Source organism: Hypanus sabinus, chromosome 4, assembly GCF_030144855.1.
Source record: "Hypanus sabinus isolate sHypSab1 chromosome 4, sHypSab1.hap1, whole genome shotgun sequence".
NCBI lineage: Eukaryota > Metazoa > Chordata > Chondrichthyes > Myliobatiformes > Dasyatidae > Hypanus > Hypanus sabinus.
Genome location: NC_082709.1, coordinates 166,266,330 through 166,283,717, shown reverse-complemented (window position 1 = coordinate 166,283,717; position 17,388 = coordinate 166,266,330). Strand labels below are relative to the sequence as shown.

Sequence of the window (17,388 nt, the reverse complement as noted above, 5' to 3'; positions counted from 1 at the left end):
ATCTTCTTTGTTAGAATTGGAGAATACTTTACAATTCAGAACTTGTGTCCAATTTGCATTGAAAAAGAACATATAAATTTCTGGTCATTGTAATGCAAATATTAGAAATTATTAAGGACTACAGACAAACTGCTTTTAGCCAATCTAACTGTGATTTGTTTTGTCACCAAGATACAAAGCTTTCATTCTTAGTCCAAGCCGAACTATTAAGAAGCTGTATTTGTTGTTTCACTGTTATCAGCATCCTTTTCCAATGCAGAGTGACTTGAAAATCCTGTTCTTACATTATAAGCACAGGCTAAACTCACTCTAGAAGTTGTCAAGTCATTTGAAGCCATTTTAATGACATGATGTTCTGATTTCCATCTGTCAATCCTACTGGGACGACAAACTATTACAGATTAGGAGCCTCAGACCTTTAGATTTTCATTTCTGTAGTGTTAAATTTTTTTTATATTTGACTTTTTCCTTTCTCAATCCAGTCTTTGCTCCTTTATATTGTTTTCTTTATATGCTTTGCTTCTCTAAATCCAACCCTATGCCCCCGTCATAAGAGGTAGAAATGGGTAAGGCCAGCAAATAGGGCTCCAGTGAAGTTGTGTAGACCAATCCCTTTTACAGTGGATACAATAGATTACAGAAGCATTGATGAACTCAAACCATACCATTGACCAGAGGACGATGGAAATGGGAGGTCAGCAATGGCCTATGCTCCACTGGGAGCTAAGGGCTCCAAGTAAGTGAAATTTATATATTTTGTCATTGAATCAATGAATCTATCTTGCTTTTTCCTTTATTCTGTTTTCTTGCTTAAGAAGATCCTTCAACTCAGAAATATTAGTGCATCAGTAAAAGAACATAATTTTGGATTTGCTTATTTCCCAGGACTGGGGCCAGGTATTGGTGGGTGCGAGGATCAGGATGGGTGGATATTGGGAGTGAAGGTTGACATTTTTAGGTAGGTCAGTGATCAGGTATTTAGGTCTGGGTTTATTGACGGAGGTGGACTAAAACTAGTGGACTGGCAGAGCAGGATATGGGAAAAAGAGTAGGGAGTTCAGAGATAAAAAGTCCATATGAAGCACAACTGGAGATGCACAAAGAAAACACAGCTCAATACTGGTCAATTCTAGGAAAATGCGGACAAATTTTCCTACTAGTCCAAAGGTAGTATTGTATTCTGTAGAAAATTGTAATATTTGATTGCATTAATCCTGAAGTTGCATCTTGCTTACAAATATCACTTACTGCTCAGTGAAATTAGGGGAGAATACAAGAGAATCCATTCTTGAGAAAGGTCATTTTCACTTCCACAGCATTGAAAATCGTATTTCTAGGCCATTGGGCCTGACCTCCTGCAGTTCCTGATCGTCCTGTAGAGGGAGCAGCACAGCCTCCATCTTTCACTAAGCAAAACCCTCCATGCACGAAATCCAACGGCCAAAGACAGGCCCATCTAACAGCAAGCCTCTGCAATTAATGCTGGTCTATTGCTTGAAGGAGCATGAACATGTTAGGAAAAAGATTTTTCATGAAAATTATATGGAAGTCAGAAATAGGGGAAGTAAGTGATGTGGCCTCTCAAGGTTGCTCCATTAAGGTTATGACTGATCTTTTACAAGCAAAAGAGAATCTGCAGTTGCGGGAAATCTTGAGAAACACACACAAAATGCTGGAGGAACTCAACAGGTCAGGCAGCCACTATGAAGGGGAAGGGCCTCAGCCTAAAAAGCCAACTGTTTATTCCCCTCTTTAGATGCTGCCTGACCTGCTGAGTTCATCCAGCATTTTGTGTATTTTGACTGATCATTTACTTTGTCATCCCTGATTAAAGGTTTTCAATTTATGCTAGGTCTTTTATGTAGTTTTCTAATTCATACAGATAAATGAGATTGCTGATTCGTTTCTGGCATAATGTACCTTCCTATCGTCTATCATCCCCTTCCCGCCCTGTAGATTCTTTTGAAGAGTTGTCAATATGGCAGAGACTTACAATGGCATTATGGAGTGTTATTCCTCTCTCAATATCCTTTAAACTAAGTTTAACAAGTCTTGAAGGGAATAATATTCCAAACCAAGGAGTGTTATGATTATGGAGTTCATTCTTTCCTTTCAAATAAACCAATGCTACAGACTAAAACTCTTACTTCCCAATTCCCACTATCCTAGATGCCGTCACCTAATAGTATCTTTTGTAAGAGTGACTTACCCTTATATAACACATTTAATGTGGTAAAATGTCTCAGGGCAGTTCATGAATGCTATCAAAGAAAATGTGATCAAGTCACTGAAGGAGACGATTAAGGCAGGGCATTTTGAACAGATAGGAAGATAGCATGACTGAGGTTTAAGAAGGAAATTCCAGAACTTGGGAACCTTTCCAGCTAATTGCCAGAAGATGACCAAGTTCAGAACTATGTTTAGAGGAGAGATGATGTTCAGGGTAGTTGTCGAACTGGAACCGGTTCGATAGGATAGGTTTATAATGTATTGGGTGGGGGGGGGGGGGGGATGTGGAAGAACAGATAATAGATTTGAAATAAAAATGCAACTTAACTAAGTGCCAGTGTGAGCCAGCAAGGTCATGCAGTCTGACCAGATGATTAAGAGAGAGGATTAGCATGTTGAAATATGGGTGTTGAATAATATATAGCAATCATGCCTATAGAGCGACAAAACTGGATTTGTCCTTGTAGCTGAAATTAAGGTCTATTTTCTGTACATCCTATTGTTCTTACAAACACATGCAACTCCAAATCATCTCAGAGTTATAGGGATTTACAATACAGACTTTAACTCAGCATGTCCATGCCAACATTTTTGCCCATCTACCATAGTCCCATTTGCTTATATTTGGTATCATTCTATGCCTTGCCTTTTTAGGTCACTTTAACCTAGTGATTATCTCTAACTTCACCAGCTCCTGACAGCAAGCTCCAGAAATCAGCAACTCTGTTAAAAAACTCTCAAAACTCTTTTAATGCTTCATATCATCCTTACCTTTTTGATACCCCTACTATGGAATCTGTTTTATCAAATTAAGTAATTAGTCTTTAAAAACAATACATGTGCAACACGTACTCCCCTTTTAATGCTACTTCATTGACTAAAGACCACGAGGGCAGAATTGGATCATTCCGACTATCATTCAATCATGGCCGATAAATTTTCTCTCCTCATCTCCACTCTTCTGCCTTGTCCCCACAACCTTTTACATTCTATCACAAACCTATCAACCTCTGCTTTAAATATACCCAAACACTTGGTTTCCACAGTCATCTGTGGCAATGCATTCCACAAATTTATCATCCTTTGGCTAAAGAAATTCCTCATCTCTATTACAGTAGCAAAATGAGATTTGCTTTATGGTGAAGAATAGTGCAAATTCCATCACACAACTCTGAATGGCAGCTGTACATCTTGAGGAAAGTAGGATATGTAATTGATATATTACAGGTTTCCACAAAAAGTAAGTTTTTTTATCCTGCATCCAGCTTGAATCTATTTATTAATTTTACATAGGATATTTTCCTCATAATGTTATTAAATGAATTTCAAATTCACAAGGGGAAAATAATCTCTATGCACAGAGTCCAGTCAGAGAAAAGCCACTGGTGGAGCCATTACAAATGGTATTAGCTTAGGCTTGATTTTTCCAGTTGTCACTGATTTCCAAAGACCTGCTGGGAATTTGTTTTTATATTTTTCCTAACAATAAAATTGGGATGGCAATGTTTTAATTATTTTACACATTTTAAGGCCATTTCAAAACATGACTATGGCGCAGAGATTAATGGGATTGTGGTTACTAATCAGCGATGAGACCACAGTAGTGTCTGTGAGACAGTAAGACTAAATGTTACAGCAAACACATGCAACCATAAATAAACTTAAAAGTGTTCAAGATTTAAAATCCCTTTTTAGATCCCTTTTTTTGTTTGCAATGTATTTTGGAGATCTGATTAATACTATAATACTATTTTTTAAGGCTCAGAATATCCTATTTTGTCAAAGTAAAACAGTAACCAAAAATATTTCAAGTCCTAACTATATGCCAAAGGTCAGTTTAAAACAGAAAGTTTATAGATCTGGAGGAAGCTTTGGGCGAGGCTATAGAGGAATCTGAAAATGAAGTTTGAAAAGTCAATAGATATGGATGTCATGGATGGATGAGTAGAGTCAAGAAAGCAGTTAAACAATGCAAAAATAAAGACTGAGGTGGAGTGGATTATGATTAATAAAGAGAACTTGCATTTAAACTGCACCTTTAATGACCATTTTACATCTCATTAATTGTTCATAATGTGATAAGAAAAGCCTAATGCCTTAAAACAGCTAATCTGTACTTGTGTTTAACAACATTGAACGAACAACAAATTCCAGTTAATCTCCTTGATCATGAAGGATGAATTTTGACCAGGAGCCAGGGAATATTCCCTGCTTTTCTTCATGGTGCCACAGAATCCGTTTTCTCCATCAGAACACATTGACTCAACACTTAATGTTTCATTCAAAAGACTCGCCTCCAGTAACACAGCAAAGTTAGCTGTGCTGTAATATCAGCCTAGAAATCATGGGATGTCCAGGAGCAAGGCTTGAACCGACAACTGAGGCTCACTTTACCACAGATTACTATACATTAGTTCTGTATAATGCATTGTTACATGCAAGATCGTGGGATCAATGCAGATGTGGGAGAATAGAATTAAAAGTGAAAATTAAAGCTCCATTTCAGATGATGACCAGGTGTTGATGATGCAGTGAATTTAATCGCATCCTGTTAAGTTGACAGCATCATGTTTTGAAGCCATTTTGCTGGGTTTCAGCTTGCAGCTGTCTAGTTAATTGCACAACTTAAAATACCCACTCCATTCATTTCTATTCTATTCTAATGTTGTACCAATGCTAGCAAACATTATTGAATGCTGACTGCTAGGAATCAACAAATGTCTTTTTAATTTTTCACATCAGTCCTAAGCCATTCCAACAATTTGAAACTCAAAACCATTCATGAAAAACCTAATGTCCATTTCCAATAAAAAATTAATTACCTATGTCTTTATCCATGTCAGTCTATAGTATTAGAATGGCTTCCTTCCATTTCACTACAGGTATCATTTGCAAAAGTGCTTCATCAGTTTAGAATCAAATTCACTGTCATACATTAGAAAAAGGACAATATTACTAAAGTACCCTGCAGATCCTTCTCCTAACACACCCCGCCCCAAAGAAAAACACAACCATTTAATATGAACACCAATTTCTTCATAATTCATTGAATTAGCTACAATTTCTATGTGGGCCACCTGATTTTCCACCATTCACGTAGACTTCGCAAGATCCATCCCGTCTGAGGCTATGCTGGCTAGTTCTTAGCTTATTTTCACAGATAGCTTAGAAATTTACTCCCAATAAACAACTGACATTGCTTAGTGGTTAAGCCACAACATCACCTCAACTAAAGCCGAGATAGTGTACTTCAGTCAACGACTAAGAGACTAACACCTAAATGCCAGAGGAAGTCAGCAAGTCAGGCAGCACCTATGGAGGGGAATAGACAGTTGACATTTTGGGCTAAGACCTTTCATCAACTCTTGTCTGAAATGGCAACTGTTTATTACCTCCCACAGATGCTGCCTAACTTGCTGACTTCCTCTGGCATTTAAATATTTTGCTTCAGATTTCCAGTACCTGCTGAATCTCATGTTTATCAATTGAAACAGAAAGTGTTACAAAGTGATCTTTGTCCTGCCTGACACAGGTGCCAAGAAAAGCAGAGTAACCATTTCAGATTTAACATTGTTTGTTTCTCACAAATGTTATTTCAACTGTTGAGTATTTTAAGTTTGTTTACACTTGATTTCCACAATTTCTTCTTTTTCATTGTGAGTGTAACCAATTTGTTAATGATACTTTTATTGAAAAATCCATTATTTGAAGTGCATCTCTCTTATTTTGGATAGAGATACAGCTCAGAACAGGCCCTTCTGGCCCAACAAACCACCCGGCAACCCACTTATTTAACTCTAACCTAATCATAGAACAATTTACAATGACCAATTAGCCTACTAGCCAGCACATCTTTGGAATGTGGGAGGAAACCGGAGCACCTAGAGGAAACACAGAGTTTACAGGAAGGAAGTACAAACTCCTAATAGACAGCGCCAGAATTGAACTCTGAACCAGCCCTGAGCTGTAATAGCGTTGTGCTGTTATGCTATCATGACTTTTGCAGATCATCAATATTGATCTATACTAAAAATCATCAGGCAACAAGAAATTCAGTAGAAATAAACAAATGTGGAATAAATTGCTGATTTATTAACAAGAACTGATCATTTGTGCAAGGATTATGTACATAAATATATTGTCAAAAATATTACAATTGTGATTTTCTCAATATATTGTTAAAAAGTTTACTTGATAGTTTAGAGGATTAAATACATGAGTAGCATTTTAAATCCACATAACTCAGTACTTGCTCAATTCGTTGTTTGCACTGGAATCACCTCAGATATGCAGAAATTGAAGAACCACATATTAGCTTTCCAAATTAGAATTTATTTTATAAAATTAAGAGGGCTCTTAATCTGAAAATAAAAAAAATACAGATGTCAGAAATCTGAGATAAAATCAAAGTGCTGGATACACTCAGCAATTCAGTCAGCATCTGTGGAAAATAAAACTGAGTTAATGACTCAAGCCAATAAAATTTGTTCAAAATTTTCTTTGATTCTCTGGAAATTTATCAAACTGAAACTTTAGTTTCACTCCTTATGGATGCTGAAGGAACAAGCTGAGAATTAAAAACTATGTGCTGGACATTAAAATTTTGAATTTGTTCCCTACATTAGGAAACTTGTTGAAAAAGGCATGCAAAAATACTGCAAGACTGAAATCAAGCTTGCTGTAGCTGTTTTCCACTGTCAAACAAACTACCCCTTTCTGCGTTCAGATATGAAATAGCGCAAAATTCAGCCAAACACGACGGTCTCAGAACAGAAAGTGCTGGAACTACTCCACTGGTCAAGCTGTACCTGTGGTAAGGGAAACGAAGTCATGTCTCAGGATGAAGTCAGTTCATTGACCTAAAAAGTTAATTTTCTTTATTCTCCACGGATGCTATCTACCCTATTGAGATTTTCCAGCATTGTGTGCTTTTATTCCAGATTACCAGCATTCATAGTTTTTCTACTTCCCAAATATGTTTGAGTGCATTGATACATTTAGTATATTTAAATATCTGCCATGAGGACATTGACTTTACAAATTAAAAAAAAAATAACTTAAAAATTGCAATTCCATAAAACTCAATTAATACTTTGATAACCTTTGGTTGTTTTTATCTGCCTTGCATTCCAAAGAGAGTAATACCCGCTGGTGTCCCACAAATTCTAAGCACCTTCCAGTTTACCATCTGTCAGTATGTTAAGTAAGATCCCAGGGTTATCTACCCTAAAATTTAAATTTGAAGACCTTTACTGATTTATGCAGTTTTAAATTTTTTTTTAGCCAGAGGGTGGTGAATCTATTGAATTTGTTGCCACAGGCGGCAGTGGAGGCCAAGTCATTGGGTGTATTTAAGGCAGAGATTGATAGGTATCTAAGTAGTCAGGGCATCAAAGGTTATGGTGAGAAGGCAGAGGAATGGGACTAAAGGGGAGTTTGGATCAGCTCATGATGAAATGACGGAGCAGACTCGATGGGCCAAATGGCCGACTTCTGCTGCTTTGTCTTATGATCTAAATTGGAAGCCCAAGAAAATCCTTATTACTTACACAGTAAGAAAAAGTGTAAAGAACTTCTTAGGGCTGAAACTAATTGGAAAAAAAAAGATTGGGTAGAAACAAGGTTCTAATTTCAACCATGTAATAATACTGACTCTCCAGATGAGAATTTTCCAGTATTCGGTTATTAAAGACCAGAATAAAAATTCTACATCAGTTTGAAACTGTGATAAGATTTTTTTAAACTCTAGTGGAAGGCTAATACGAAATGAGACTACATTCTTCCAATTGTGAAATGAAATAGCCCAGTCTCTGATGATTCTAAGAACGTTACCCAATGTGGCATTCAGCTATGTACAGCAGGATGTCTCATAAGTACTCCCTAGATTTTAGTTTGTTTTTTCTCATTGATAATGGCAGAGCTGGTAATAGTAACTGGTAACTACCTCAGCACAGCTGCAGTCCACAACCTGTTGTCCATGCAAGTGCTCCTTGCAAAGCACTGGACTTAGGAGTTAGGCTAATAATTTGAAGAAATGGTAAAAGTCACATCTACAAAAAGAATGTGCAGCTATGATACAAACTGAGTCTTGTTTTTCAGGCGGAAGAGTTGAGAGGAAACAGTTGGGGAAAAATGAAGAAATTGATTTTAGAGAGAAGAAAATAAGCAGCTTTATTAGAGATTTCTACTGTGGAGAACATACTTCATAGGAACTCAAACATACTCCCAGAAGGTGTATAATGAAAGCATGATATTAAAGCCACTTTTCAAAAATAAACGAATGAAGCATTAGCAGTTAAAAAAGAAATAAGCAATTTAAAATTCTGCCTACTGCTAAATAACTTGAGTGGGTATTTAACTTTAACAGAATGAAGAAAAACATATCAGTTGGATACAACTGCACCCAGTTAGTTGAGAGAATAAAAGATATGATACATTTTACTGAAGGCAGATTAATTGTGAAAACTTCAGAGATGGCTAGTTCAAAGAGAGAATCAAAAGTAAGTTTTAATCCAGATAAAATTAAAAGGAAATGGGTAAACATAATTATTGATAATTGGTCAAACAAGCTACACTGTAGATTTGAACTTCATGTGTGCTCTACACTAAACTGAAATTCTTAGATGGAACAAAACAGGGCCCAACATCCCTATACATCAAGGTAGACTGGTGCGTAACTTCCAGACTTGGGATTGGGCTGTTCAAGAAAAATGACCTTTTCTGGTCTCAAACTCTTACATACCCATAATGGCTGACTTGTGGTTTATATACCAACCTGGAATAGCACTTTTGAAAAGGTGGGGTAGGAGTGAGAAAATTAAAACTATATTCACAAGATATTAGTGTAATAATTTTATTACAGAGATGACAGCAAATGATGTTCTGGAATGAAAGACACAAAACTAAAAAAGCTAGCAGTATCAAACAATTGCCAAGATGTATTACATATTGAAGAATATGAAAAAATATTTTTTTTCCTCCAGCAGCAGGAATAAAGCACAAACACACCTGGAAACTATAGAACACATCATGTAATGTTTCTGGCTGAAGCAGTATGTCTTTTACCAAGAACATGAATTTAATTCTTCTGAGGTTAGCTGAAGTGCAATGCCACATTTTTTGCATCAGTGTCTTACAAAACAGGGAGGAATCTGCATTGATCCTTCCTGGGAAACATGGGATAACTTCAACTCTTGTCTTTGGAATAAGCTACTTCTACTTATTCCGGTTTAAATGGGAAGTATAATAAAACATCTGAAGAAGAGTTCAGTTTTGGATGTTTTTTCCAACCTTGAGGAAAACAAGCCTGAAGTAGTCGATCCATTGCTCCGTCATATTAGAAGGAGTACTTTCAGAAAAGTAAACAACGAGTATCAGGTGCTTCAGGTGAACTTCTCTGAAACTACACAACTCAGTATCAAAATGAATTTCAATGTGCTCACTGGAACCAAGCTTGAACCACAATCTTCATTGCTGCAGACATAGCACCTGCAAAAGGTTTCTACTGTGGGTGGCTGGACAATGGTTTAAATAGAGAAGTCTGGGGGATGGCAGAAAAACATATTAAGAAACAATTTTGAGTCAAGGTTACAAGTTTTATTCCTCCCACCAATATTCTCACAGTGCTAAAATAATTTTCAGTAACTAAATCTGCACAGGTACCCAGGACAAGGAGATTCATCAATAATTTGGCATAAACAACAACAGGAGTCACAGGATAGTGATCAAGTCAGTGACGTGTATGCTGAACACGTTTCCCTTCTTATTACTGGAATTTTTATCTGTTATATATACACCTCACTGGCATTCCAAACAAAATGAGCTAATTTACTAGGGACTGGAAGTCAGCCAAGACCTTCCTGGACAACAAAGAACTTTCACAGATCTCTCAAATAACTGCTTTAAACCCCAAGACAATTGTCAATAAAATCTTCAGTTACTGTTTTTAAAGACCCACTAGAACTCAGTCAAATTAAAAAAAACTAATGCAGTGCAAGTATTTTCGCATTGCTGCTTCACATAATTCTGATGTATTCAAGAAGTGTTAATCCAGGACTTTGACTAGCTCTGTCATGTGTGGATGGGGAGCAACATTAAAAAAAGCACACAGGCAGAGTACTGATAACTGCCAACCACTAAGATTAGAACTCATCCAACTCATAAGCCTTTACTCATGAGATTGTGCTAGGTGGACTCAAATTGAAGCCTTAAGCCTGCATGGTTGTGGAATGGAGTACCGAAGAAAGTGGGTTGAAAGTGAGAAATAGAGAAGAAGGTGGCGTTAATGAATCATCCTATCAAAAAACTTCAGATTTTAAATATATTATTGATAGTTTAATTTAAAGTATCACCATATGCCAAAATATTTTAGGTACAAAGAAGCATTTGAACTAAAGAAAGCTAAGAAATGCCCCACAAAGTGGCAACTTTAAGCTAGCGGATCTAATTTGAAATATGAATAGCAGAGAATTTTATAATGGAAGTGACAAGTGTGACAAACACATAACAACAAATTTTAAAATGATCAAAGAAATCAGTTCAAACTTAACAAATAGCCAATCTCAGAGTTGATCTTCCTTGTAGAATTCAACACCAATAGGTTATCAATCTGTAAATTTTGAAATTTTCTTGCATAGTTCAATGAATTTCACATGTTGAATTCTATCCATGTTGCACCTGCCACAACCCTTATAAAATGGCCAATACACAATGTTCACAGGTCCCAACAGTAATTGTGGAAAGAATACACAATTGCAGAAAATATGCATGTAGAAAAGGTATGGTTGTTTTTAGCAGCAAGTGAAGAGGGGGCAGGGTTAAGTAAAAGAGGCCACATTTCCTAAAGACTATAACAAAAACACTACCTTATAACTGAAAGGGTATTTCTGGTATTTGTTTACTGCGTCTTTTCTGAAACAAAAGCTCCAACAGTATTGAGACAGGGCATCCAGATATAACGTATATCCTCATACTACTCCAGCTTCCCACCATTTTTGTTGGCCTTGTAGCTTCTAATTTGCCACAGCAAAATGAAATGGGTCATTTGCATCAACACGATCTCAGGTTGTGGACCATACTGATAACCTATGACAGCTTATGCTGTTGTTATATTTTCCATCTATAAATATCTGCTATCAGGGCTATTCAGAAAACAATCAAAATATATTTAAAATTTTTAAAAAAGTGTTTAATTACAATCATTATTAGCTAAAATAATGGAACAAAACCACTTAGCTTCACTTACCATTTAAAGAAAATCTACTATCATATTTAAACAAATGCCAGCTTGGTAAAAGTTAGGGACCAGATACAAAGTGCTCCCAGTCTCTTGATGAGAAACCATTCCTAGACTCCGTAGAGTCCAGGTAACAATTGAAAAGATTAGATGCAAGCACATCTTACTTAAAGCACATTCTATATCTCCATGCTGCTGTGTGCAACAGTACAAGCCCAGAATTAGCCGATAGCGTATAGTAACCAGGTGATGTGTCCCTACAGAGCCTTCAGCTAATCATCAGCTTAATCTAGCCCATTATTCACAAAACTAACAAGGAAACAGGACATAGCATCATATTTATCATATTGTGAACCAAAATTAGTTCGCAATCCAAAATATATTGTAAACTTCCCTATTCCAATTTTAATACAAATCAATGTCAATGTGGAGTCTGAATGGAAACAAACAACAGGAGACAGTTTGGAATTGGTTGAGGCTGACTTCCATGAAACAAAACTATCTATGGAACTCCAGAAGAATTTGTTAATCTCTAAAACCAAACTAGAACATTTGAGAGGGTATATGAAAGAATTTAACATGATAGAGTCTATAATCTTAAAAAGAGCAAATGGTTCAATTTCAGAAAAACACTGGATAATTTGAGAAGGAAGAAAAAAACCCAAAAATTTAAGAAAGCAATAACTAGCACAGGCCCATAAGACTGGACAAGATATACCGAATAGCAAAAGTTGACAAATAAGAATCACCAAAGTATGAAAGGTAACAGGCTAGGTAAATCAAAAAGCTAAGCAACAAATTTAGATGGTTAAGGGGAAATTTGATTTATTATTTTCACATTGCAAAGATGGGGTCTGATATAATGGACAGAGGAAAAACTTCATGCACTGGACAAGTAGGCCCAGACCTTTCAGAAGTTAGGAATCGTTTCTATCTAGAGTGGTAGCAGAAATCTGGAACTCTTTTTAAAAAGTAAATTAATTTTCAGTCAAATGATAACCTTAAATTTTCTAAGCTTATACATTTTGCAGAGAATTAATTCCTAAGGCACTTGCTGCCTTAAAGTACATTAATGAAATTCTTCATGACATTTGAGTCCATTAAAGGAGGAGCTGGCCAATTAACCATTGATGGCAGTAGATAGATCAAAAGCTGTGATTTTACTTATTATTTTATGTCCCCTTTCCAGTGGAATCACAAAACCATGATTAGAATGGAAACTGATTTTTGATTACTTAACACAGATCTTTAGAAACCAACCATTAGAAAGCCAATAGTTTTTTTGTCTTGGAACACCCTCCTTGAGCACTGATTTGAGAATTGAGCCCATGATCTAATTGAGCATGGCTGTGTGTTAAACTGATGTTATTTTTAGCTGTCGAGCATCCATCTAAGCTGATTACACCCCTTAGATAATAAGGAAACACAAATTAAACCACTATGACTCGGTTCCATTAATGCATAAATTACTTACATTCAAGCTGAAAGAAATGGGTTTCAGTTCATTAACTTTAATTGGTTGACTACTGAATGGTTCATCCTCTTCAGAGAGATGTGGTTTGTTACCCAATTCATTATCATCGCTGCTTTCAACTATTTTCTTGCATTTCTGAGAAGGAAGTATCCAAATAATTTATAAAAATCCAAATACACACATTGAATGAACACACAATATAGATGCTACAACTAAATCAATCTTCAACATGAGCAAAAGCGTTTAAAGTTTATTCTGCAAACAAATCCAGCAATTGCTGCATCTATTGTTTGCAGAGAACTCAGCACAAAAATAATACCTCAGCACTTGCCAGGAACAGTCTTCTATCCCCAGATTGGTGAGGAGAATAAAGTTTGAAGAAAAGGAAACAGCTACTGTTCCTTCTAATAGCTGTCTAGTATGTTCATGGCTATATTAAGTGTGAATCAGTGAAAGAGAAACATAAACCCAGATTTTGATGTCCAACTTTCATACAAAGAGTACATGTGGACAAAAGCCCCCTCTTCCCAACTAGCAAAGCTATCAGGGTCATACTGAAAGTCTAAGATGAGCTCTGCTCATCAAACTGCTCAGAAGGTCTCCAATAAACAGCAGCGCCAATGCCACACCACTTCTTTCACCATTCATCAAGCTGCAAATTTTCCCCAATGCCTTTGAATTTCCTTGACATTCTTAACAGTTAGCAATTAAACAAGTACATTTTAAAAATAAAATTCCCCCAAAATACTTAAAAGTTAGTCCTATAAATCTGATCTTTTTTGTGTGATAATCTAATTGATGGAGGAAAGCAGTATGGTAGATATTGTCCATATGGACTTTGGTAAGATCCTGCATAGTAGGCTGGCTCTGAAGGTTAAGGCACAAGGGATCCAAGGCATGATAGTGAACTGGAAGCAAAATTGGCTGGATGACAGAAGGTAGAGGTGAAAGAATGTTTTCCTGATTGGAAATCTGTAATAAGTGGTCTAATGCAGAGATCTGTGCTGGGACCTTTGCACTTCCTTTAAAAGCAAAAACAAATAACCTAATAACAATATAGGGTAAATGATTAGAAAGTTTGCAGACAACATGAAAATCGGCATCATAGACGGTGACGAAAGTTGTTTAAATAATACAATAGGACAGTTGAGAAGTAATGACTAATATGAGTTTAATCCAAGCAATGCATGAGACACTGGCATTACATTGGATAGGAAAAGGGGAATGGACCTAATGCAGCGAATGGTATAGGCAAGATAGTCACAGACAAGATGTATCATGGACCAGTTTAAGCTGTACATTTCTATGGTTCTTTATTTATAAAGATTACCTGAACACACAATTAAAAAGTGTAACTTACTTTATTCTTACCTTTCTTCATGAAACAATAAAATCTATTTTCATATGGGTGCACTTACAACTCCATCTGTAAAAAGATTCCCCAACTTAAATGCAGGAGAAATTCCTGCAAGTTCAGAGCTAAGAGTAGTGGCAGATCCACCACCAGAATCATCAAGTTTGGCACTTGTGATCAGATCTGCATACAATGTAGCAAACTTCCTATCATTATAATGCCAGATCACCATGGAATTGCTGCAAAATCCAGCAAGATCTTGACCATTAATTCAAGCATACAGAAAAAAATTACTATTTGATCTCAAAGGGTATATGTACAAATTTAATCAGAGAGTTCAATGAGGTTTTTTGACAGATATTAGTAAATACTTTGAATTCCAAAAGCACACTTATGCAAAGCTTGTGCACCTTGTGATACGATTGTGAACTTCTTTTACACCCCCAATTGTCTGGTTGTTACCAGTGCTCAAGCTCAGGTACCATTTGATAGAGATTTATTGTTAAACGACTTTTCTGAGAAGGATGGGGAAATACTATGCATCGGTAGCAAATTTTCCGACTTGGATTTTAAGTTTCATAATTTGTTTCACAAGCTACTGAAGTTAAGAATGCCAATGTTAAAATGCTAAAATAAAACCAATGTTGTTTTTAGATGTTCAAATGTCATCTGGAGATTATTTTTGCCTTCCTTCTCTCTTCCTATAAGAGACAGGGACCAAGGAATAAAATTCATTTTTAACCAAGCAGATTTAGGCAAAGCTCCCAGCTGAAATACATGAGATTATCCTTTCCAGGTAATATCAGTTTTCTGGGCTTACTATTACTCCCAGAATTATATTGCTAAACCTTCTCCTCTCCCCAAAAGCCTTCCTATACTCTAGTCATACCACACACACAAATCTAGGCAATGAGCACAGAGTTCCCAATCTCAAATAGTTACACAGAACAAAGATCAGACTTAAAATGCTCTTTAGAAGTCATGAATATAAAATTCTTCCCAGTATCTTGTACTTTGTGATTTTCTAAATCTCTAAAACCTCAAGCTGCCTGTATCAGGCGTTAGGAAGGTGCAAATAACTAAGGCTTTATGTGGTCAGAAAACAGTAAAAGGAGAATAAAATATTTACCTCTGTGAATTCTTCTATTGATGAACAACCCCTTTTTTTGGTGATCACTTCTTTAACAAGAGGCACAACAGGTTTCAGATTTGCTGGCAGAGGCATTCCAGCTTTGGCACACATGGCTGCAGCATTGGCTTTTGCTATCTCTAACAACTGTGCTTTATCTGTGTATAAGGGGGAAAAAATACCCACTGGTTTATTTTTTAAAAATTATTCTGTTTTTCTCCAAATCAGGCTTCTGTGGAAAAATTCATCATGTTGAGATTTCAAAAAAGTTAACACCACAAACCATATTAATCCCATTTTTAGGTATCGATGTTCAATATTATTAGTAGATTTATTAAAAATTATGAGTGGTATTATGGGTCAACCATACCATCCCCTATTACCTCTGGGTTATTCAACTGAATCCAGACATGTTGGAATAACAATAACTCTTGTTATTAATGACAATCTAAGCAACATCAAGTCAATTTCTTCTAAACTAGTCAATCGAAACAAATGTCCTATAAACTTGCATAAGGAAAAGAAAATCAAAATTCACAGATCTGCAGGGGAGGGAAGTTGCTTATGTACCTGTCTACTATAGAGCTGCATATGCAATTGAAAGTGTAAATTGGCCAAAACATCTATCTGGATTCTCACTTAATACATTGGATTCTGGTTAATTGGGCCATTGGTTAATCAGGACAGTCACTTATTTGGGACAACTCAAAGAACAAAAACAAGAAAATAGACTAGATTCCCTATGTTTATTTGAGGCCCCATGCCACTAATTGAGACAAGAAACTTACCAAATTGTTTCTAACTAGCATCAGCCACGTGCACTTGTGTGGCTGTTAGACACTGCACTGCACTTAGAATAAACAGTTGCATGTGTTTTTGGTATGGGCTGGTGAGATCTACAATTGCACACCTGATACATCCGCAAGATGAGTTGCAAGAAGTAAGGGCATTACACAAGGGATAACAGGGAACTCCCCAAAAACAGAAGCAAAAAGCTACAGAGCCAAACAACATACGCAAAATGATGGAGGAACTCAGCAGGCCAGGCAGCATCTATGGAAGAGAGTACAGTCGATGGTTTGGGCTGAGACCCTTCATCAGGACTGGAGGAAAAAAAAGATGACTGGTACAAGCCAGCAGCAAAGACATGTTCCCAGGAAGGATACATGGCTGTGGTGGTAGATTTGGGTGAGCATGTGGGCGAAGAGTCGGGATGCCGCAGAGATCATAGAGGGGGAGAAGAAAGAGGGGGTTTTACTAAAGTCCCATCAAAAGGAAGATTTAAACTTCCTCAGGATAGGCATCCCTGGAAGAGACTTCGAAGTGTAGTAATCCAATCACAAACAAAATCTGCAAATGCTGGAAAAACAAGCAAAACACACAAAATGCTGGAGGAACTCAGCAGGTTAGACAGCATCTATGGAAAAGCTACAGATCCAGATGTTGAAGAGGATCCCAATTAATAGTTTTCCACTGTTACTGGATAAAGTGTGTGTGTGTGTCAGTGGGTCAATGTTAAAAAAAAACAAGTCAGTGGAACTAGATAAGAAGCTGGTCTCAAAGATTTTAAAATAACTTAGCTCACAGGCTTGATGGAAAATTTGGCACATTAAATTCAAGAAAGCACATGATGATGCTGTAAGTGCAGAAACATGGAAATCTATAAAACTTCCTGACGCTTCAAAGATTTTGTGCAGATGGTATCTGCAATGCTGATGAAACAAAGCATTTTTTTTTAAATTGGGCTACGCCAAATGGTTCTCATAGCTACAAACTCAAAACACTATCAGGTTCGAAGAAAGCAATGAATCAATTATCTGCACTAGGTGTCTGCATTGACTTTGTTCATTTACAATCAATCAACAAAGGAACATACATTGGACAAGTTCCTCCGTTGATACATTTTAAGAACTATACAGTTTTGTAGTACTGTAGTAGTATTGTTAGTGGTCTAATTTTTTCTGTAT

General features: G+C 36.5%; 1 protein-coding gene across 7 annotated transcripts in view; it reads right to left on the bottom strand.

The window, feature by feature from the left end:
* LOC132393460 (protein SON-like) overlaps nucleotides 1-17,388 on the bottom strand; it is a 50,520-nt gene that overhangs the window by 17,561 nt on the left and 15,571 nt on the right. For all 7 annotated transcript variants that reach the window (XR_009511871.1, XM_059968715.1, XM_059968716.1 and 4 more), the window contains exons 4-5: nucleotides 15,422-15,579; nucleotides 12,939-13,073 (exon numbers count right to left, since the gene is read on the bottom strand). Coding sequence is in view for 6 of the 7 variants with exons in the window: in XM_059968715.1 (XP_059824698.1) it covers nucleotides 12,939-13,073; nucleotides 15,422-15,579 (293 nt within the window). In the remaining variant the exon portion in view is untranslated. The remainder of the gene's footprint in view (nucleotides 1-12,938; nucleotides 13,074-15,421; nucleotides 15,580-17,388) is intronic.